This window comes from Microchirus variegatus (assembly GCF_963457635.1).
Source record: "Microchirus variegatus genome assembly, chromosome: 18".
NCBI lineage: Eukaryota > Metazoa > Chordata > Actinopteri > Pleuronectiformes > Soleidae > Microchirus > Microchirus variegatus.
Genome location: NC_139819.1, coordinates 16,865,006 through 16,887,633, shown reverse-complemented (window position 1 = coordinate 16,887,633; position 22,628 = coordinate 16,865,006). Strand labels below are relative to the sequence as shown.

General features: G+C 40.1%; 1 protein-coding gene across 1 annotated transcript in view; it reads left to right on the top strand.

The window, feature by feature from the left end:
- The window catches only part of LOC310940473 (transmembrane protein 132D), a gene marked incomplete at both ends in the record, with an annotated part of 206,871 nt that overhangs the window by 101,792 nt on the left and 82,451 nt on the right, over positions 1-22,628 (top strand). The window contains one exon of the mRNA XM_083905450.1: positions 14,507-14,702. Within this exon, the coding sequence (XP_083761576.1) occupies positions 14,507-14,702 (196 nt within the window). The remainder of the gene's footprint in view (positions 1-14,506; positions 14,703-22,628) is intronic.

Sequence of the window (22,628 nt, the reverse complement as noted above, 5' to 3'; positions counted from 1 at the left end):
GGCCTGTATGCAAGTAGACAGAAACTGGAATGGTAAGCTGAGCTAACCACCACGGGTAGTTCTAGTTTATTTTAACTGCTTATGACCACTGACCATAATGGAAAGAACCAGGTATCAAATCAAAACAAAATACTCTCAATAAGAAATACAATAATAATATTCTGGAGGTACAATGGTCTATAGCAGGGGTGTCAAACTCAAATACAGAGTGGGCCAAAATTTAAAACTGAACAAAGCCGCGGGCCAAGGTTGAACAAATTAACCTTTTAATAGGGAACCAAACAAGTTTTGCATTGAATATTGAACAAGCAAGGCTTATATAACTTTATAGTGACATGCAAAATAGAGTTTCAAATAATAATAATAATTAAAAAATATCAATGGCATATCAAATAAAATTTAAATAAAAAATTGAATGCCTCTTTTCTATTTGCAGCCTTCTGAGGTAAATATCAACATTAACTTTTTCCACAAGCTAATAAATTTGAAAATACCACTATACTGACCATCAAAGTCGCCAAATCGCCAGCTAAACTCAGCGCGATTGCCGCTGTATAATACCGGCGGGCCAGCTCTAATGTTAATTTGATATTGCCTCAAGGGCCAAATTTGGCCCGCGGGCCAGAGTTTGACACCCATAGTCTATAGCCTTGTTCACCTTGCCACAGATAGCCCATAGCATTTTTTTTTCTTGGAAGAGAAATGGTTTTAGCTCAAATAAATTAAAGAGAAAAATCTCTTTCTTGTCCCGACAGGGCCACGTAGCCCATATCTCAAAAGGCGTGTCTTTACCTCCCCAGACAAATATCATAAAAGCTCCGAAATATCAGAGAAGGTGGAGAAAAGCTGAGATGGATGTGATAGCTAGTGCTGCATTAAATCAATATCTGATTACTGACACTGAGGAAAGGTGAGAGTGTGTGTTGGTCTGTGTGTGTGTGTGAGAGAGAGCAACAAAGAATGAAAGAGGTTATCGTGTCAGGATGGAGGTTGGAGAGAATGTTATGTGTAGGGTTTTTCTTTACTTTAAAATATGTATGAGTTGGTAGTTGTGCTGTTTTTTGTAGCTGTCATTCTGCCTTTGCTCCAGATTTTTCACTCAGCCCCTTACTGACTGTGTGTGTGTTCATGTGCAAGAGTTTTGTGAAGGGGATTCAAGCTGTACATGGTTTCCAGCTGGGTGATTTATGATTTTTTTTGACATAGCTGTGTTGAGGAAGAAATAAATAATTTTACAAACTGTCAATGAAAACCTGGGAATAGTTCAGGAGTTCCAATTTAGTTCCAATTAACACTGTTTTTTTGGTGTGTATCTGCACCATTAACTTGTTTATGAAGCCCTGAAGGTTCGAAAACAAACAGTTCATCCGCTGCTGAGAACGCTGTGTTTTATTGTAATTTCGGCCTCAGCAAGATTTCCGAAAAAACCCAGTCCGGTTACATAAACAATTTCTTCTGAACAGCAGATCGTCCTGCTCCGGGCACTAGTCCGGGCACATCCGGCTGTGTACATTGAACCGCAGCAGAAGAACGTCCGTTGTGGATGTGTTTCACGAGCGACAGTGTCTTCTGACTCTGGGTCTGACTCCGGGTCAAAGTCATAAAAGGGACTGCGGCGGAGAATCGTGACAAAGCTATTTTCAAACATTTTTAAAACAATGTTTTGATTATGAGTAGCAGTGCATCCACAGTTCCAGATGGGGAGATGTGCTTCTGAGAGCTGGTTTGCTGATTAGATCACTTCCAGGCCAATCACAAGACAGTCTGTCTTCTTGGGTGAGATTTCAGTCTGAAAGAGCATGGCTGATGAGAGCTTCAGTGATTAGAGATTTCGGCTCAGCTGCCCCCCAACTGTAGAGCCTTGCTCCCCTGAGTGTACAAGTTATACAAGTTGTCCCCCTAACTTTTGTGGTTTAAAAACTTTACTTGTAAAAACATCCACCACTATGTCCACAAGCTTTTCAAAGTATTAAAACTAACAATAAATTGACCAAAAGTCAATAATTGTAAATATAATCTTAGGCCCCAGACTCACTTAACTACGGTTCCACCTGGAGCCCTTAGTGTTACCAAGAAACCTTTTAAAACCCTTTATTCAGGAAAGGGGTTTTAAAGGGTTCTCTGGATCAAAATGGTTCTTACTGGAACCATTATTGTTACCAAGACCCCTGTTACCAAGGTAACCCTGTTACCAAGAAGCACATGGTTCAGAACCTCAGTCCTTGTTGAAGAACACATTTGGAACCATTATTTCTAAGAGTGTATTTACTCCATAAAACTCCCCTTGAAAATCTTGAATTCTCCCTTGAAACCTCAAAGATTTCACTTCCTCACCAGCAACAACTGAACGCTAATCTGTTGCCAAACACAAAAAAATGCTCTCTTTTTTTTTGAAAGCTTGTCTTGCTCACTGTTTGCCAGTTGTTGTTCTCCCATGGCCAGCTCGTGATTACACATAATGACAGGAGAGCAATGGAATTATCAACTCAAAGAGAAAATGTTATTACTGTAGATGGAAGCAGCATTAGTACATTGATGTTTAGGGAGGGAAAAGCAAAGTTGGTGTTATTGGTCCAGAATAGTGTTTGTCGAGAAATAGCAATTTAGGTCTGTCTGTATAATATGCAATATTGTACCCTACTGTACCGGTTCTGAAAAAACCTGCACCCTACCAATAACTGTGATTAAAAACATGCAGGCTCTCATACTGACAAAAAAAATAAAAATAATGATTCAAGCCATGTGCACTCACAAAACAAAGCCTTTAACAGATCAAACGACAAAGTGAAAGCGAGAAAGTAAAAAGAGCATACTCAATTACTGTGCTGCATTCATTGCGCATATTAATGCAATGGAGTGCAGTGAGTTTACAAGCTGTATTTGTGTCCCCTTCATTGATGCCGGCAGCATCTGACTTTCAAAATTAAAGTCATTTTGGCTTGATGTTGTTGTTAGGTGCTTGAACCCGTGGATTTATTATGTATATTTTTTCACCCGTTTCACAGCTTTTTTTGCGGGTACCTGACCCAGTGCAAGACTCTGGTGGTGTAGAAAAAGAGTTTATGAGGTAATTGAGTGGGAGGACATTTGTCAAAGTTAATGAGATCTTCAGAGATATTTGCAAAAGAACACAGGAAATTCACTTGTTAATGGAACATCATCTGAATCTCATCAAGATGTAAATTCATATGATGTTATTTTGCAGCAATTAAACAAAATATAACTATCCTAATGTACTTTAATACTGGGAACCTTGCTGAGAAGTAAACTATTCCTCTTCCTTTACTTCACCGCTCATATTTTGTGTCCATTCTTTTGTCTCTTTCTGTAACTTTGTTTGAATTTACCTCTCTCCATTTTATCGCTATCTCATTCGTCTCTATGTCAACTTAAGTGTGCGCTATCAAGAATATGTTTGCTACTTTTAGACAGTCTTTTCTGAAAGGAAATGATAGTGTCACTTCTAAATGCTGACTTCCTCTGAACAAAGTCCATTGACAAAAAACAAATAGATAGATAGAGAGATAGATAGATAGATCACACACATTGATCACACATTATTCAAGCACATCAGGTTGAATGGTTGAACAGCAGATGCTCGTGTTAGGATCTTCTGAACAAACAACAATACTGAGTGAGCTAATAACAATTTAGCCACATAACGTTCTGAAACACACAGTGGATTATTAAAAGATAGCATCGAGCATGAAAAATATATTGCCACATAATTGCGCCGTAACAGCTACAATTTAGTTCTTCTGCGATGTATGTTTCCTTGTCCATCTTTATTCAACAGTGAAAGCACACAGCTTCTTGAAGTAGCAGTAGCGGTATTGATATAAAATAGCCATGTGTTTCCTCTGTGACATGCAGCTGATTGGCCGAAAAATTTAAAAAAAGCACTGAAATGTTGTATCCCCATAACCCCAACTCGGAATCGGTTCACACCAATCAAACAACCCTAATTCAAATACAAAGTTGGTGGTTTTAAGACCCACAATACTGTGATTTGAAGCATGTAGTGGCTTCTTCGAAAATTCAACTTGTATATTTTGCAACAAACGAAAACCTCAGATTGTTTAAAAAAATAATAATTATAATAATAATAATAATTTCTTTGTTTACTTGACTTGTACTGGGCCACTTGTTGCTGGTTTTCTCATGGCTGGTTACATAAATTAATATATACAAAACTGTCTCTAAATGAAAAGGGTAGAAATAAAACCCATAAAAAGACAGATATCTACATCAATATTACTGCAATATTGCACAATCCCTCCAGAGAGGTATCACAACTGTATGTGTGAATTATGATTTAATATATAAATGGCTGTGAGGTAAAAAATGTTCTTTAATCTGTTCATCCGTGTTTTCAAAGATCTGTATCGTCTGCCTGATGGCAGGAGTTCAAATAGATTATGACCGGGGTGTGGTGAGTCCTGCAAAATGTTTTGGGCTTTTCTGAGGCAGCGGAAATGGTGAAGTTCTTCCAGGGAGGGGAATGAGCAGCCAACAATTTTGTGGGCGACCTTGATAATCCCCTGGAGCGCTTCCCTCTGTGCCACACAGACAGTGGGTCAGGATGCTCTCTATCGAACAGTGATAGAAGGATACAGTTTTGGGGGATATATTTCACAGAATATTTCAGAGAATTCACAGAAAGTAAAGTCTCTGCTGGGCCTTCTTCACCAGCTCAGCTGCGTTCAAGCCTTAGGTAAGGCCCTCCATGATGTGGACTCCCAGGAAGCAGAGGTCCATGATCCTTTCCACGCAGTCCCCAATGATGAGCAGTGGCTCATCACAATTAGCTCCTCAGTTTTTGCTGTGTTTGGGAGAGAGTAGTTGTCCCTACAGCTGACTGCCAGCTGCTCCACCACCTCTTGTAGGCAGATCCATCTCCTCCAGAGAAGGAGAAGGAGCAAATTTGACGATGGTGTTGCTTTGGTGAGTTGGGTTAGAGTCATATGAGTAATGGGTATAGAGCAGGGGCTCAGCATGCAGCCCTGTGGGGAGCCAGTACTGAGGCTGAGAGCCTTGGAGATATGGGGTCCCATCCTGACCCTCTGAGAGTGGTTTGGCAGGAATGACTTACGTCTATGAACAGTAGCCATGCATAGCTCCACTGCTTCTCCAGGTGGGACAGCACAGCATGCAGAGCTTTGGTCACAGTGTCCTCAGTAGCCGTTTTAGCCTTGTAAGCAAACTGGTGAGAAGATCCTAGTAAAGGTCCCAGCCACACAGCCCTTCAGCACATGTCCATACAGTCCAGCGGCCTTTCTTGAGTTGACAGCCTGCAGTGTGCGCCTCACCTCCTGCTCTCCCACTGTGAGGATGGAGTTGTTGTGGGAGTCTTGCATGGCTGCCTTTGGTGACTTCACCTCCAAATGGCTAAAGAAGGTCAGCTTCTCTGCCAGTAAGGCATCACTTTCAGCAGCTCCGAGCTTGGTCCTGTAACTGGTGATGTGTTGGACTCCCTGCCACACCTGCCTGATGTTGTTGCTGTCCAGGTGGATAACCAAGTCTGGAATTAATGAATGAAGCAAGTTTTGAATTTGGGTTAGACAGAGAGAAAGAACTGTTTTGTTGTGCAAGTAGGGGGTGAGAAAGAATGAAGGGATGTAGGTCAATGCAAGTGTGTGTGTGTGTGTGTGTGTGTGTGTGTGTGTGTGTGTGTGTGTTTGTAAGTGCTCGATGAGGTGGCTGTGCATGTCAGAGAGGAGCCTCTGTGCAATCAGACAAACACTATGCCAAATAAACTGCCCATTACTTACCACCATGCCATAGCTGCCACTCTCTCTCTCTCTCTGTGTGTGTGTGTGTGTGTGTGTGTGTGTGTGTGTGTGTGTGTGTGTGTGTGTGTGTGTGTGTGTGTGTGTGTGTGTGTGTGTGTGTGTGTGTGTGTGTGTGTGTGTGTGTGTGTGTGTGCGCGCGAGAGAAAGCAAGAGAGCAAGAGGGAGACAGAGACGAACATTGTGTGCTGACACACTGCACAACATCTTACAACAAAAGGGGGGGGAGAGAGAGAAAATAGGAGCACATACTGTACAGTGACTCATGTCGGATACTTCAGTCAGTATACTCACATGTAGTACTGCTACACAATGCAGTCACTGGCATGAATTCCTGTTGTATATACAGTACTGTCACAATGCTGCAAACACCTAACATTAGAAAAAAAGAGTGTCAGAAAAGTAAAATGCACATAAATGTTGGAGGAGTCTTAGAGAGTTAGTGCTTGTACTGTGGTGGTTACAGCTCCAAACCCAAAACATTTGTTTAGGTTTTTTTTTTTAATAAATCCTGAATACAACAGATGTAAAAAATGAACTTTTTTACTTTTACAAGTCTGAGAATTCATCGGTGATCTCCCCTCTGCTATGTAGCCGAAAGCAAAGTACTTTTCAGAAAGCCTAAGTAATATTAAAATTATATTTTATATTTAATATATATTATTATAATTCAGATATTTTACACAAATGCCACCAACTGAGTATGATTTTAGTAAGTAAGTTGCTTGTTGGATATGCTGAGTCAGCATTTCCACCTTCCTCACAAGAGTGTGTGGAGTAACAGCCAGGACCACCGTGTCAGTGTCAGTGTGTCGATCTCAGAGCTATTGATCCGTTCCATCGTCTCACCTTGAGAGTGTGAGGCATGAGTAGTGCTGTGTATGAATGTGCTTATAATGTCAAAGTCTGTGTGTGTGTGTGTGTGTGTGTGTGTGTGTGTGTGTGTGTGTGTGTGTGTGTGTGTGTGTGTCCTTTGTTTCTGCGAACGTATACCCCCAGAGTCCCGCTTGTCCTTTCAGTGACAACATGACTGTATTCTTGACAGCTTGTTGCACACACACAACACATGTGCACCTGAGACGCACACACAGAGCGGCTATTCTTCTTCGGGCAGCCTAAAATAAGAGTTAACCTTAACCATAACTAGTAAATGCCTAACGCTAACCCCTCAAACTTTACCAAGAATGAGGTTCTGCCTCATTAGTCTCAATTTGACCCAATTACACACAGATGTATTGGTTATTTGTTTTTTTTTCTATCTCTTCCATCTGTTTCAAAAGCAAGCAGAAGGAACACTTAACAGTTTTTAACAAACGGCAAACTTCCCTCTCCCTATGTTTCTTTCTTTCTTTCTTTCTCTGCCGCTCTCTTCTCTTGTTAATAGTGGGTTAATCGTAGGCTCTGGTAACCGATGGCAACCCAGATCTGACAGGCACTCACAGGCTAAACCAGGTTAAAAAGACAGAGTAGGTAGGAGTGTGTGTGAGAAGAAAAAGGTGAGAAGTTTTCAGTGATGTTAATACCCGTCTTTTTTCGACTATCCATCTCTGGTGTTTTTCTGGTACCCCCCCCCCATCCCCCAACCACACACACACACACACCTGCTGTCAGCCACTGGCTGTGTGCTTGCTGACGGGAAATGCTGTAAGTGACAACTTCCTCCGAGCAAAAAGAGAAAAATTGTTCCCTCTCATTCTCGTCCCTTTTCCATCCTTTCTTTTGCTGCCTTGTTTTCTCCCAGGGGAAGTTACCTCCTGTCTTGCCAACAGTGCATGTCTTTTGTGGCTGTCTGTGTGTTTGTTCTCTCTTGTCCTTTGAATTTCCCCTGAGACTGACACTTTTCTACAGTGCTCTTTGATAAGACAACATGTCCTTACTACACTTGCTATTTGTGTGTGTGTGTGTGTGTGTGTGTGTGTGTGTTTGTTTGATTTTAAATCTAATCTTTTCTTTTGTAAATTTGAGGATGACCTAAAGGAAGAGATTCTTTCTCTTGCCTGTTACTGGACCTGCCTGAAAACAAAGGTTTAGGAGAAAAAAATGATTGGTAAACCTTCAGATTTAGATTTATCTCACATATTATTTATACCAACCTGATGAAGATGTAGATTCCAACTCCAATGGGAGCATGTGAGGCAGGTCACTGATTATTTTGTGTGTTCATGTGCTTCCACCGGGTCGATGTCTCTTTTTTTCTTTTTTTTTCATTTACCTACAACCTACTGCATAATGCGACTTAAAGCAGAAGTTTGCTTTAATTTTAGAAATTAGAATTTGTTATTTTTGCACACACACACCAAAAAGTGATCGTGACTCCAGTCCTTGACCCATGCTGATTAAACCAGTGACCCTCCAGTTGCAACCATATATATTTTCCTCTTGGTCATGGGTTGTCCTAACTCTACGGAGTTCCCCTACAGTTCCGGGGGGAAATATTTTATATGACACCACCGTAAACATCCATCATCCATCCATCTGTTGTCTACCGCTTTAGCCTCACTGTTGTAAAAACTTACCACTGGGAGGTAGAAGCTGAATGAAAAATTACAGATTTCTTTATTGTATTAATTGCAAAAAGTCATGTTTTAAGTCCTGCTGTGCACCACAGAGCCTTCCTGACCAATCTGCTGTCTTTCTTTGACCTCCACAAGGAAATATATGTTTTTGCAGCAGTTTGTCTGTCTGTCTGAAAAGTCGCAGATGGATTTGGATGAAATGTCCGCAATGGGACCAGGAACAAGTGATTGCATTTTGGGCATGATCCATAGACGCTATCATTATTTGTATTGTTATTTTGTAGGCACTGAGCTGCCTTGGCGGAGGTCTGCGCTCTCCGAGTGCTTTTCTAGTTTACATTAAATTCTGATCAGAAAGAGGGTAGGAACACCAGGTGAGATTTTTAACACTGTAAACCTGCATCACTCCATCGACATGGTTAAAAGCTGCAGATCAGCATTGCCTTGAGGTTGAAAAAGGAGGTGCAAGAAAAGTGTGGACCTGTGCATCAGTTTTGTTTGGCAGGTCGGAGAACAATATTCCTGTCTGTGGATGTGTGTCAGTGTGTGTGTGTGTGTGTGTGTGTGTGTGTGTGTGTCTGTATGTGTATGCACCAGAGGACAGTGTAATATTGTTTTGGTGCCTTGTGGTTGGGACGAAGCTAACACCTGAGTGAACCTGTCACTGCAGACACATTGCTTTTTCAGCTCCAGTGATTACACTGCACCCAAACACACGCGCAACATTTTCAGGGTTGGTTCTGTGTGTGCGTGTGTGCGTGCGTGTATGTGTGAAACACGGAGAGGGAGTGTGTTGCTGGTGCGTTGCCTGTGTGCACATGTGGTGTGAGAGAGACAGGAACAGAGTGTGAGACTGACAGGGCATTGTGTCTCTGCGTGTCTCTGCTGTATTTTAGATTCTCCCTGGAAGAAAAAAAAACTGTGCTACTGATACAGCGGTGCACAACACATTGTTCTGATGTGTATGGACAGAGCAACATACACAAAAGTACACAAATAGTGATGCTTATCCTCATGTTGAACCTTAATCTAAACACTTGCATCAAAAAGAGACAGAAAGGAATATATATCCATATATAGATATATATAGATATCTATATATCTACATATATGCAAAAAAACATTTGAGGAGAAGTAGTACATCAATGTGAATGTCAAAATATAGCCAAGATACTTACTTACTGTCAGTCTCAGATGAATGAATAGCATACTTGAAAAGACATAGTGCAGATATTTAGACATGAGCAAAAAAATTATAATTTATTAGTACAATTAAATGAAACTAGTGCAGTGCCCGTAGGAAGTATGTATTCCTATGGTGGGAGCTGAAAAAGATTTTTCAGTTATGGTAATGCATGATAAGGAACGTAAAGGCTAACATAATACAAACACTGTGCAACCTCATTAGGATGACTGGCGTGACTGACAGTCACAACACCTAGCTACGCTAATGCTAATCAAAAATGAAAACATTTGTGTTTTGCCTAATGAGGTTGCACAGTGTTTGTATTATGTTAGCCCTACAATAATATTAATCATAGCCTTGATAGCTTACCTTTGGAAGCAGGTTTGTCAAGTTAGCCACAAAGTAGTAGCATGCTAATGCAAAATAAGTATGTGCTTGCGTATTGGTGAATGGACACCTGGTCGTTTCAGTATAACACTTTTAAAACTTGTTCTGCGTTGAACCGTGTGAATATGTCTCACCTAGGCCTGTCGCGATATTCAATAAATCAATTAATCGCACGATAATTAAAATTAGCTCGATAATTTTTCTGGCTGCGATAAATGCCATTTGCATGCTTTTTTTGTTTTCCCCGTCTCTCTCGGGTCCTAAAGTGTGTGAAATTTGATGTAGTATGCATGCCAGGTGGCTAGGTGGCGCTGTGAAGCACTGCCAAACAACAACTCTAGTAGTGCTGAGTCGCCCACAGTCAAAAACCAAAACATTGACTCGGCGTAATTGTTGAAATGACTCCTGGATCGGTATCACCCACCCTCCAGAGTGGAAATCTTAAAAACGTTCCGCTGTCAACCCTTTAGACGGGAACGCGACAGCGCTGCTCACGACACTGAAGTTGGCACCACAAGAGAACCGGGGGCGAATGTGGCGCAGCAGCGCTGTCGCGTTCCCGTCTAAAGGGTTGACAGCGGAGCGTTTTTAAGATTTCCACTCTGGAGGGTGGGTTCATTTTTTTGCGTTTTTAAGCCCCAAAAACGCCGTCGCCGTCTAAACGAAAGGCACATCTGATAAAATATTTTGTCGGTTTCACCCGGGAGCGTTGCCGTGTAAAGCCAGAGTAACGATGAGTGAACCCTCATGTCAGTCACTTGTCAGTCGCATGGTGTGTGGGGAGGTGGGACTCCTGGTGTAGCCTACCACAGCAGAGTGCAGCTAACCCATTTTATTTATTGCTTTTGCTTGTTTGTTAATTTAATATGTTCTAGTGTTAAATATTCCTTAAAAATAAAAGTTTATTTCTATTTGAAAAGGTGTACCTTCATTATTATAGCATTATCATTGTATTAGATGAAAATGATCTCAGAACAACAATATTATCGATTATCGCAATAATTTCTGAGACAATTTATCGTCCAGCAAAATTTGTTATCGTGACAGGCCTAGTCTCACCCACTGTGAGGACAGCCTCTTCACCCTCAAACCCGCTCCACACAGGGCAACTGCTGCTGATGAGCTGCTGCCTGCCTGGTGTAGCATGATAAATCAGCGAAAATTAAAATTCCTCCAAAAAATTTAAAATCAAGGAGGCACACCATCGAGCCATGCTCAACCCATATGCAAAGTCGGGGTGGTCTGGTCAGTGAGATATGCCTGTCATAGACAGACAGACAGACAGACAGACACAACTTGCTTCATAGATAGATGTTCCACAGCTGCACTATAGTCTTATATGGGTCTATATTTATTTAACACTTGTTTGTGCGAGTCTTTAACGGCCGGCTTTCAAACTTCGCTGACAGGTGACATGGCGGAAGCTGGGAAATTCCTCAAAGCCCTCCGTTTCAAGTGTGGTCCTGAGGAAGCTTCGTTTCAAGGGCTACGTAGCCCTACGGCTTGGCCCTACCCCTTAACCCTAATGTGAAATGAGACAGCCCTACCCCTCACATGAACACATAAAAACAAGGGGTAGGGGGAAGGGGGAGGGCTAAGGGGTGGAATTGAGATTCAGCCTTAGTCACACTTTCATGCAATACATCGACACTCTGCGCTTTTTCGATCACACATCTTTCATACCTATTCACACAGTCAGGAGCAACTTGGGGTTAAGTGTCCTACCCAGAGACACATCACCATGTAGACTCGCGGGGCATGGGATCGAGCGAGACTTTCCAGTGTGAAGATGACCCTCTCTACCCCTGATGTTTATCTATGCAACTCAGCTGCTGATAATACTTACTGTCAGTGATTTAAAACAAATGCATCTTCATGCAATTCTCTGTTGTAGTTTGGTTGTGTACCATTTGTCTCAGACAGAGGTTGATGTGTGTGAATTTGTTCTGGTTCCTTTGCTTTGGTCTCAGCAACACCAACCAATATTTACCTTTCCATGTATTTTATGGTTAAAACAGTGAATCAACAACATAATCAACACACTAGAATAGAATTGAATAGATGTAATTGTTAGTTGCAGCTATATTCATATCCAGGATGTATGACTTGTTGGGCTGAACACCTACAGCCTAATGAAGTCCTGCTTCCTCAGTGAGTAAATTCTGAGTGGGCTCAGATCCAGTGTTAGTCACTTTGCTGTGTATAATTTCAGGTTTTGGTTGACTTCAGTTGGTCATTTCAAAATGTAATTTAAGAATTGGATGTACTTTTCTTCCTCCCCCCCCCCCTCTGTCGCTCTGTGCCAACAGAAAATAGCAGCTTGCCACTGCTCACTAATGGAGAGTAATGGATTAAATAAAGCAAAAAACGTGCTACAGCAGAGTCACAGAGAGGATGGGGCCATTTTAGGAGCATAATGGCCTTCGATGATTGCTCTGAATGTTGTCAGTTTGAGCTGTCAAGTACAGCTGGGGAGAAATCTATTGGTTCATTAGCGTGTTTTAGAAGAGCTTGGCACTGATTTTAAGACTATAAGTCAATGTTGTGGTCCTGTGAGATGCTGTCGTATCAGTATTTATTAAAAAAAATGGTTGAGAACAGACATAAGAAAGAAAAGTGAGTATGATAGAGGGATGTGGAGGAGGTCAAGGGGAGCTGACATCCATCAGTTCTGTCCTTAATCTATCTGTGTAATGCCAGGCTCAGCCTATTTCTGCCTTGACACATACATTCGCTGCCACACGCACGTATCACAGACTCTCAGCAATTGGCTTTGTCATGACCTTTAACCCCTATAAACCTGTGTGTGTGTGCCCATGCGTGCACGTCTGTAAACCCGAACTGTAAAATGTGATTTCAAAATTCAATTTAGTAGCTGCTTACCTTCCTTCTTTCTCTGATGCGTGTGTTTGTTTCACCGATGTCGTGTCCTTTTTACGAGGACAGAAATTCCCCAAAACATCAATACAATTATTAATTAAAGAACATCTATTTGAGAATATGTAGAATATGTATTAAAAATGTTGACTTCAGTCAAATGATCTGGCTCAAAAATGCTGGCGTTCCCATCACTTCCAGACAGAACAGCAGCTTGAACAGCGGCACAACCTTCTCAAGAAGATGCAAAGGTTGTCTGTGGTGCTAAATGATGGGATGTGACTCACAGAAGCAGCAGAAACAGGATGACTGACAGTCAGACAGACGGGCAAAGCAGGTGGTAACGACAGTCTGCAGAGTTTTAAGGGCAAAATGTGCAGCAGGAATCCCGATTGTCAAAATGATGATCTGTGTGAAGGAATCGGAAATTGAGTAGAGAGGCAAAAGATGTTTTTAACTGAATCTAAAAGTAGCTACTGAATCTAGAGATGCCGTTGTTTAATTTTAACCTTGAAAGTACGTCTAGTGCCACTTTTATCACTGGAGGATAGACCCTTTAAACATCTGCATGTATTTTTGTGTAGATTTGTGTTGGGTATATATTGGGTATATGTAACGTGATCCATTTGAAAAATCACAATAACATCAATAACAAAGCAGACTATAGTGTGTGAACAGTAACCTTTTTTCACCTCTGTCTGCTATTATCCCAGTTGTCAACTTTACGCAGTTAAATTTACTCTCATTCCTATGATTAACACCAACATGAGGAGCCGTGATGCTGGTTAGCATAATGCTGGCTCGCATGTCAATCACGGGTCAGAATATAAGATATTGTGTCTTAACAATGTGCAAAGGAAACAATACACTTCATTGACTTACTATATTGTTTTTTATTGGTTCTCAAAGTGCGGCCCGCGGGCCAATGGCGGCCCACAGAAACATTTCTGGGGGCCCGCAGTGAATTACAGTTGATAGTTTTAATCCAGGAGCTACTAAGCTTGTTAAATGTTTATTGGACATTACTGGATACAGACCAATAAGTGTAAACAAAAATACTGGGTATTTACCTGGTTTCTATATGGTGAATTTTAGTGTATTATTGGGTTATAAGCTGGTAATAAGCAGGTAGCTACAGCCCCCAATTACTAGCTATTTACCCAGTAAATATATGGTAACAGAAATGTGTTACTTGGTATTAACCTGTAATTAGACGGTAAGAACAATGGCCAAAATACTGGGTAATTACCCAGTAAATTATAAAGCGTTATTATATTAATGCTTAAATTACATTAATGCTTAAATTACATTATATTAACGCTTATATTACTTAACACTAAACTGTAGAACTGCAGTCTGGTCGTTAAAATTATTACAGATGGGATTTCTTTCTGTTTCTTTTCCTTTGGCAGCCCTCAGTCCAATGTTGGGTTCCTAAATTGGCCCTCAGGTATCAAAACTTTGAGAACCCCTGTTTTAGACATTGTAACATTAATAAAGTGATGCAGATCTCAAGTATTACCAAAGTTGAAGGGGTTGAAGGTGGCAGGTAACAAAAGTGAGTGTCAGACATCTGTTCATCAAGGGATCATGAACCAGGTCAAGACCAAAGATTGTGCCCTATCTGACTCAGTAACATCTTTTACAAGCCTTTTATCCCTGAACCTGATCATATTCATAATCTGGAAAATATCAGAATCAAAATCACAATTAATCTCTCCATGTCTCTTTTTCTGTTTTTGTTTTTTCAGACTGGAGATTCCGTCATACGAAGTGATGCAGCTCGACTTTGAGGTGGACAACGTGATCAACCTGGTGCCGACTCAGACTCTACACTGGAACATCGAGTACGCGACTGATACACAGATGACTCCCAGGCAACCAGAGAAAGTCTCACATCTCTACATCAGCAATGCTGACATACAGGGCATCGTGCCCCTGGCTGAGGTAAGCGAGGACTTGATGTATGAGCACAGATACAGAGATCTGACATAATGAAATGTGCACTGCTGGGTATGAGTATACAGCCCACCCACTTCCTTCAGGGTGATCAAAGCTGGAAAGGTCAGCTTGTTTACCCCCCACCTGTTGCTACAAGCCTCATGGTCACACAGACTCAGCAGGTTTCACACTCGCAGAAATAACACGTAGCCTCACAAATGTGGACACAAAAGCACACAGATACAGAACATGTAGATATGGACGACTATAGAGTCAACTTTAACTCATAATGCATAGACACTGAAGTTCACTGATACACTGAGGACACTGTGCAACACATCCCTACTGAGACTCAACCACATCTTGTTTGGAAATGTAGATCCAAACTATCCAAAACGTGTTCCTTCTACTTCTACTTGAGTTAAGACTTCAGCAAAGTCCCTCAAGGAAAGTGTTTTTTGCTTTCCCTTTAGCGATTGTACCTGGTACTTTTTACCTGCTCTGTCAAGGTCCAAAGCGAGCTGAGCCGATACTTAATAAGGCGTCAACAGACTGCTGGGCCACTTATATTTACTTACAGAGCCGTGCTATGCTGAGCCATGCTACAACTGTATTTTGTGAAAAAGTGCCATTAAGACTAGGCTCTGGAACCACAAAGTCAAATATGATGAAAAAAGCATGCATAAGGTTTTGTGACACCAATCTCTTTCATGGTTCAATCTAGAGACGTGACACCTTCACCTCTGGCCTCTATTCTGTTGATCGCTATGGCCCCTCCCACCAGAGCACTTAAACAAATCAATTTATATAATCCTGTCTATCAGATTTACGTCCTCTTCTTCCATGCATGTTCAAAGTTCATCCATCAGCTGCAAATCTGTTTAAAATGATGTGAACCTCTGCCATGCATTTGTAACACTTCGACAGTTTGACTGTTATAAAGATGATGACTGGCTACTGGGGGGAAGGGAAGGGGTGGAGCATGTGGTTGGAAATTTCTACACAAAATGGTGTACATTGTCCCTGTTGTCAGTACAACTGAGAAGAAGTGATACTTCACCAACAATTGCTTAGCACACAAAAGAAACAATAAACAAGGAAATTAATAATTAATTATTGAGCCATTATCTACGGTGGCCCTGAGGTTTGTGATTTGCCTTTGTGTTTTTGATTTGCGTTGTGTTTTTGATTTGTTTGTGATTTTCCTTTGTGTTCTTCGATTTGCGTTTGTGTTTTTGATTTGCGTTGTGTTTTGTGATTTGCGTTTGTGTTTTTGATTTGCGTTGTGTTGTGTTTTTGATTTGTGATTTTCCTTTGTGTTTTTCGATTTGCGTTTGTGTTTTTGATTTGCGTTGTGTTTTGTGATTTGCGTTTCTGATTTGCGCTTGTGTTTTTGATTTGCATTGTGTTTTGTGATGTGCGTTTGTGTTTTTGATTTGCGTTTGTGTTTTGCACCTCAGGGCCACCGTAATTATCACATAATTACTCATCAGTTCATTCAAGTATAAATCAGGCTATATGTGTTTACCAGGCTCTGCTAATACATAATATTACTATGTCCAACAAATAAATGGTTGATCCTGAAACAAAACAGCTAAAAAGTTTCAAATGATGCAAATGAAGAAAAGTGGAAAAACATAAACAAGAAAAAAAAAATTATATACAGTATATATATATATGTATATATATTTATATATATACATATATATATATATATACATACATATGCAGATTTTTTTTTTACAGCGACAGTATTTATTTACATAAAAGCAAGAATTGGGTCTTTATAAATTTCTAAATTCCAACTAGGTAATTCAAGATTCAAGACACTTTATTGTCATTAGACTGTACATAACAAAACGGTAGCACAAGCAAACTACATCCATAAAGGCCATAGAAAAAATATATCCACTAATTTGTACAGTCACAGAATAAAACAGACACGATGTTAAATAGGCATGACTGCAACCTAGAGCCTGCAGGCTAAAAGTGAAGAGGAGGAGGAGGATGCAAGTTTTCAAAATGCTTCCTGTTCCATTACCACTGGGGTAGAGCTAATCTGGCCTGATAGCCCTCTTTCAAACAGCAAAGCCCTGGTGAGAAAACCCAATTTTGTTCAGGGCATCTCCAACCCCTGTTTCTTTCACATGCTGGAAAAAAAAGAAGGCTTCAAACCATAATGTAAAAGAGTAGTGCTGTAGAGATTTTTGCTCTTTTCTTTTTCAAAGGAGCAGCATGGTTGCGGCACTAGCATGCCTCCTGCTACGCTTCATGTCCCTGTGCTCTTTATAACAGAAGTTTTCTTTTTTTTGTAGGTATGTAGGCAGATAGAATCCAATAAGTATGAAACAATACCAACTCAATATCAAATAAATATGTATTCATTTAATCAGCTATACGTCAGATTCTCTTTATTTATATGTCACTGTGGAAATGCACCACAATTAGATTCAACGCCATCATCCGACACAGTTATAAAATGTTAAGAAAATACATTAGTATTTTATCTTATCTTTACATGTATCCTATTTATTCATGTTTTGTATGTGTCACTTGTATCTGATGTTTGCTGCTGAAACAAGTCAATCACCCTCGTCAGTCTAATCTAATTATTTTTCAAAATAAATGTTTTGAATATTTGCACATTGAATCACTTAGTGTAACTGGAGGTATGTATCACACCTGTACCACTAAATCATCTCAGCATCATCACCGTTATTATTAGTACACTCTTAGAAATAGGGGATCCAAAGGTGTTCTTCTACAAGGGCTGAGGTTCTACCTGGTTCTTGGTAACACTAATGGTTCCAGTAAGAACCATTTTGATCCAGAGAACCCTTTAAAACCCCTTTCCTGAATAAAGGGGTTTAAATGGTTCTTGGTAACACTAAGGGTTCCAGGGACCTTTATAAAAGGTTCCACCTAAAGGAACTAAAAAGGGTTCTCCTATGAGGACAACCCGAAAAACCTTATAGGGTTCTAAGTAGCACTTTTATTTCTAAAACTGTACTATCACAGGAATAATCAATGATAAAACTATAGATCGTATCAGGCAAAAGTTCCATGGTAGCCTGTAAAAAAACCCAGTCAGGACATGTGGCATGTGGGAGTTGTAGTTTCTGAAGACATCATGTCAAAGCAACATTAATTTTGTAGGAGATTGGATTGCTGTTTATTAATTAGTAAGGTTTTTAAAATGGCGGCTCACTATACCAAATTCTCCCTACCAGACCAATACAGACAGACAGACGAATATCGACATCCATCTCTGCGTCTCAGAGCATTTCCTTGTCTTCAGATACCTTGCTGCGTAAGCCATTGTTATTAATGCTGGTCATGCAGCTGCTTATTCGAACAACCAATAGGGGGCTCCCTCACTCCCTTGTGATTGGTTGAAGTCCAGATTTCTTTGGCTGGAACGTTGGAAACCAAGGCTGGAGGAAGAGCAGAGGTGTCAGATCACCTCATATATGTTCATATATAATATATGTTGCCTTTTACAGCTTTAATCTACAGGGGACATATCAGGATAACAACAACAGTGAAAATATTATGTGTCATGTTGTCATTGCATTATCTACACTTTATATACAATAGTAATCATGGTTTAGTGCCACATATTATCATGTTGGGAAAATAAGTTAAATAACGTTTTACATTTAAAGCATGTACTCTATGTATAAGCTTGCATAAAATATGTTTTCTTTAAAAACGTGTAAAAAAAAAAATATGCGCATGCAGACTTCATTCACATGTGAACAAATGCATATCTATACACACCAGCACACTTTGTTGCCCTGCAACCTCTTTTATGCCTCTCTTCTTTTGGTAAAAGCGTCAAAAATGGCTGCTATTATGAGCTATTTGCTGAAAGCTGATTTGTTTACCAGAACTACTGACCAGGTGTTGTTAGCAGTCACTGAGAGAGGTCCCTGTGATAAGTCAGGGAGATGAAAGCTCCAGCACGGCTGTTTTTTTTTTTCTGAGAATAGCAGAGAAGGAACTAAATTAAAAGCCAGCATCTTCAAAGAGAGCAGGATGTGAAAGCTTTCTTGAAGTCCTGCATCCACCCTCTTAAGCAGTTCCAAACCTGAGGAGGGAAACAAAACTGTCACATCATAAGCATAGCCATGGAAGAAAAATGTGGGCCCTTTGCAGCTTTTTCATATTTAAACAGTGTAAAAACTAAACATCGCCCAAAATTGCATCAGCAGCACTCAGTGCTGGCTTTAAACCATTATTTTCTCTGTCCGATCAGTTTGGGAAATTCAGCTCCATCTCAACACATTATCTACCATATCCCAAATCAAAAGTCAGCTTATCAACAGCACTGATGTGTGGTATATAGTGCAGCGGCAAGTTTTCTCTTTACAAGGTAAAAATAAACCCTGAACACCGCTGTCATTACCAGGCCCTATCTGACATTTCCCTTCTAATTCAGCATATCCATTAAGGTTCTGGTCTCTTGTCTGAAAGGGAAAGTAAGAGGGCCTCTTTAGGAAACGAGGGATTATTAAGTGTAATTTGTCTCTTGCAGCAGCTGAAATATAGGTTTAATCTTTTTGAGGAGAGGAGAGGAAGTTTGGGCAGACTGGTGAAATAAAAGAGGCTAATTTCACCAACAGAAAACATTATATTCATTTGCTGTCTGCTGTTTGTGTCCATGTGCATTGTAATAGGATCAACAGGAAGTGGTGTAGCAACCATTTAGCGAGCAACAATTTATCTTTGAAAAGTTAAAACACTGATTTATGCTTTAGCAATGGCCATGTATTCTTATTTAACATTGGAAACTTGTTAAATCAAGTTCATATAATGTAAGTTTTGTAAAATCTACACATAAATAATGATTCATATGGTAATAGTTGAAAATGATCTGTATTTATATCGCATTTTGAGATGGCAGCAAATTTTCATCATTATTTAACCGTTGAGTCACACCCTTAAGGAAACTAAACAATACCAGTAATCTGCTATTGTTTCTCACAATCAGCCACCAATATTTCGATAGATAATGTTATTGCATTGTGCTAAATTGACTTTGCTGACTTGCTTTTCTTGCTCCCCCCCCCTGCAAAATCTATAAACTAATCCACAGAGACTTTGCTTAGAGCAGAATCCATTGTGTTCAAGGTTTCCAGCTGTTAAAACTAAAGGAATCCAGAGAGACAAGGGATTTTTGGAGACTAAAGGAATCTGGGCAGAGGAGCAACTAATGGTTAATTTCCTCTGGAGCCCAGGCTATGGTGGTGATGGCGGTTCCTAATTTGGAGGGTAAAGAATGATGGATGTCATGGAGACCATGATACAGAATACACACAGTACTGTGCAGAAGCCGTGGGTCACCATTAGATTTGTTGTTTTAGCAAAGATATAATGACCATGCAGAATAATTGTTTGGGATGGGAGCATGTGCTCTCTATTGACAGCCACGAACAACAACTGAAATTCTCATTTGTTTGAATAAATAAACATAGAATGAATCATAGAAGGATAGGCTAACCCCATCCAATACCGGATTTTGAAAAATGCCAAGAAGTGGGCTGAACGCTGAGTGAGGGAGAATGATGGAGCAGCGCAGGGGGCTCTCTAGTGAAATGAGTTGCATCTGTCTAATTAGATGCTGATCACACCGTGCTTCATTTGGTGGTGAGAGAAATGTGACGACGTAACAGTGGAGTGTTTTTTTTAAAGGGGGAGGAGTCAGGGACAAGTCTTGAACTGATTAGACAAGAGAGTGACAAACTAATGGACCTGTGACTAATTAATTAATTTCATATCATTTTCACTACCTGGATCTGTAAATAACATGATGAGATGCCCATATCCACTGGTTTTCACCTAAAATAAGTGGTTTAGGGGTTATGTGTTAACCCAACATGACATCAGCCATTGCTTCAGAATTGTTAAACATATTGTTTGGCTACTGAAAAAGGGGACGCTCATTTCAGGCCCAGTTATTAATACATAAATTCTGCACAAATAGAACAGGGAAACGTGATAATTTTGTAAAACTGAAATGCTATAATAGTGGGTTATTCATTTACAGTATATATGTACAATGGTCTATATCGCAGAGCAAACAACACACATTTGTCTACAGACTTCCCTCACAAAATCCACATAGGACTGAGACAGAAAAGGCTCCGCTGTTAATCAAAAACCGGTTCCACCTTTCAGATAGTTCCTCCAATCATCATGCAGAAGTACAACGTCCATATCATAGACTATGTCCATTATTTTCTACATGCAGTGTGTGCAAAAAGGAAACACTTTCTAGCTGTTGATTTAATGGTGGGCAGGACATGTACCAACCAACTACCTTACTTGTTACACAATTACCTATTTAGCATTCTTTAAGTGTTGTGTTTGATTAAATCTTTTGAAATTTCGCTCAACCATATTCCCAATCAACAGACTGTGCATTTTAATTTTAGGTTGTATTCCCAGTGGCTGTAGATGTCAAACATTCTGTCTGAAAGAGCCCCAGATTTTGTTCAGCATGTCAAAGGATGGGATGTCACATAAACCAATTAGTCGGTGGCTCAGTTGCATGAACCAAAAAATGATGGTATTAATTGCAGAGCTGCACAGATGATTATACAAAATGCTGAGACAGAGTTGGATATTTAAAATAAAAAGAGAACAGTAACATGGCGCCACCACTTTCAGCTTGATCAGGTTTATTTTGCCAGTAACTAATCCTCCTACCTCTGTGACCATATACAATATATTGCAGGAAGATCGCATCAACAAACAAAATTGTAACAGTGGGAATTAACAATGCTTCCCTACCCACTTAGATCATGAGTCTAGGTACATTTCAAGAGTAGTAAAGGGTGTAAAAAAAATTAAATCACACCTGCTTTGATTAAATCAGGACAATTGCTGTTATTTATTCAACAATTATGGCAATGAAACAACACTTTATGTGTTGTTCCCCCTTTTTAAACTGTCCTTTCAGCATCACAGAGAAAATAAAACATACAATTCAGAGCTCTGATAGAAAAATACACCCAAAAAGAAAATGTTCATCAACTCAGGTAGTATTTTTTTTTTGTATTGCTTTCTTCTGAGTGTATGTGATGAAGAACGATTATCTCTTGAATGGCTATTAAAGGTAACCATCTTCAGAAAGGGATATAAGAACATGTAAAAGGAATTGAGAATGACAATCAGCAGTGTTCAAACTCTAATTAAGAAGTGGAAATGTAGGGGTTCTGTTCAAACCAAAACACCGTCAGGTAGACCAACTCAAATTTCAGCCACAACTGCCAGGAAAATTGTTCAGGATGCAAAGAAAAACCCACAAATAACTTCAGGTGAAATACAGGACACTGAAAATGTGGTGTGGCTGTTTCAAGATGCACAATAAGGAGGCACTTGAACAAAGATGGGCTGCATGGTCGAAAGAAGGCCAGAAGAAAGCCATTACCACGCAAATCCCACAAAGTAAATTGCTTACAATACGCCAAACAGCACCAAGACAAGCCTCAAACCTTCTGGCACAAAGTCATTTGGAATGATGAGACCAAATTTGAACCTTTTGGCCAGAACCATAAACACTACATTTGTAGAGGAGTCAGCAAAGTCTATGATGAAGGTGCACCATTCCTACTGTGTACATAGAATGCTGAGGACTGGCTTTCTTCAGTCATTCATGCTGCATCATTGCATTAAAACAGCCAAAATACCAGTTTTACATTGTTAACATGTTTTGTGGTGTAAAACTGGCAAGATGACCGTGAGAAAGCAGCAGACCACCAGTTGAAACCAAATGTAAAGAGGTGAAGTTTATGCTTTGAGGAATAACAATTATGTTTTCCTCAGCCAAGGATCAGCAATTCTGTCCAGTGCCCAAGCACCATCTTACCGTGGAGCTGTAAATTGATGCTTAACACTGCTGACTACTACGTCAAGGTGACTGATCTT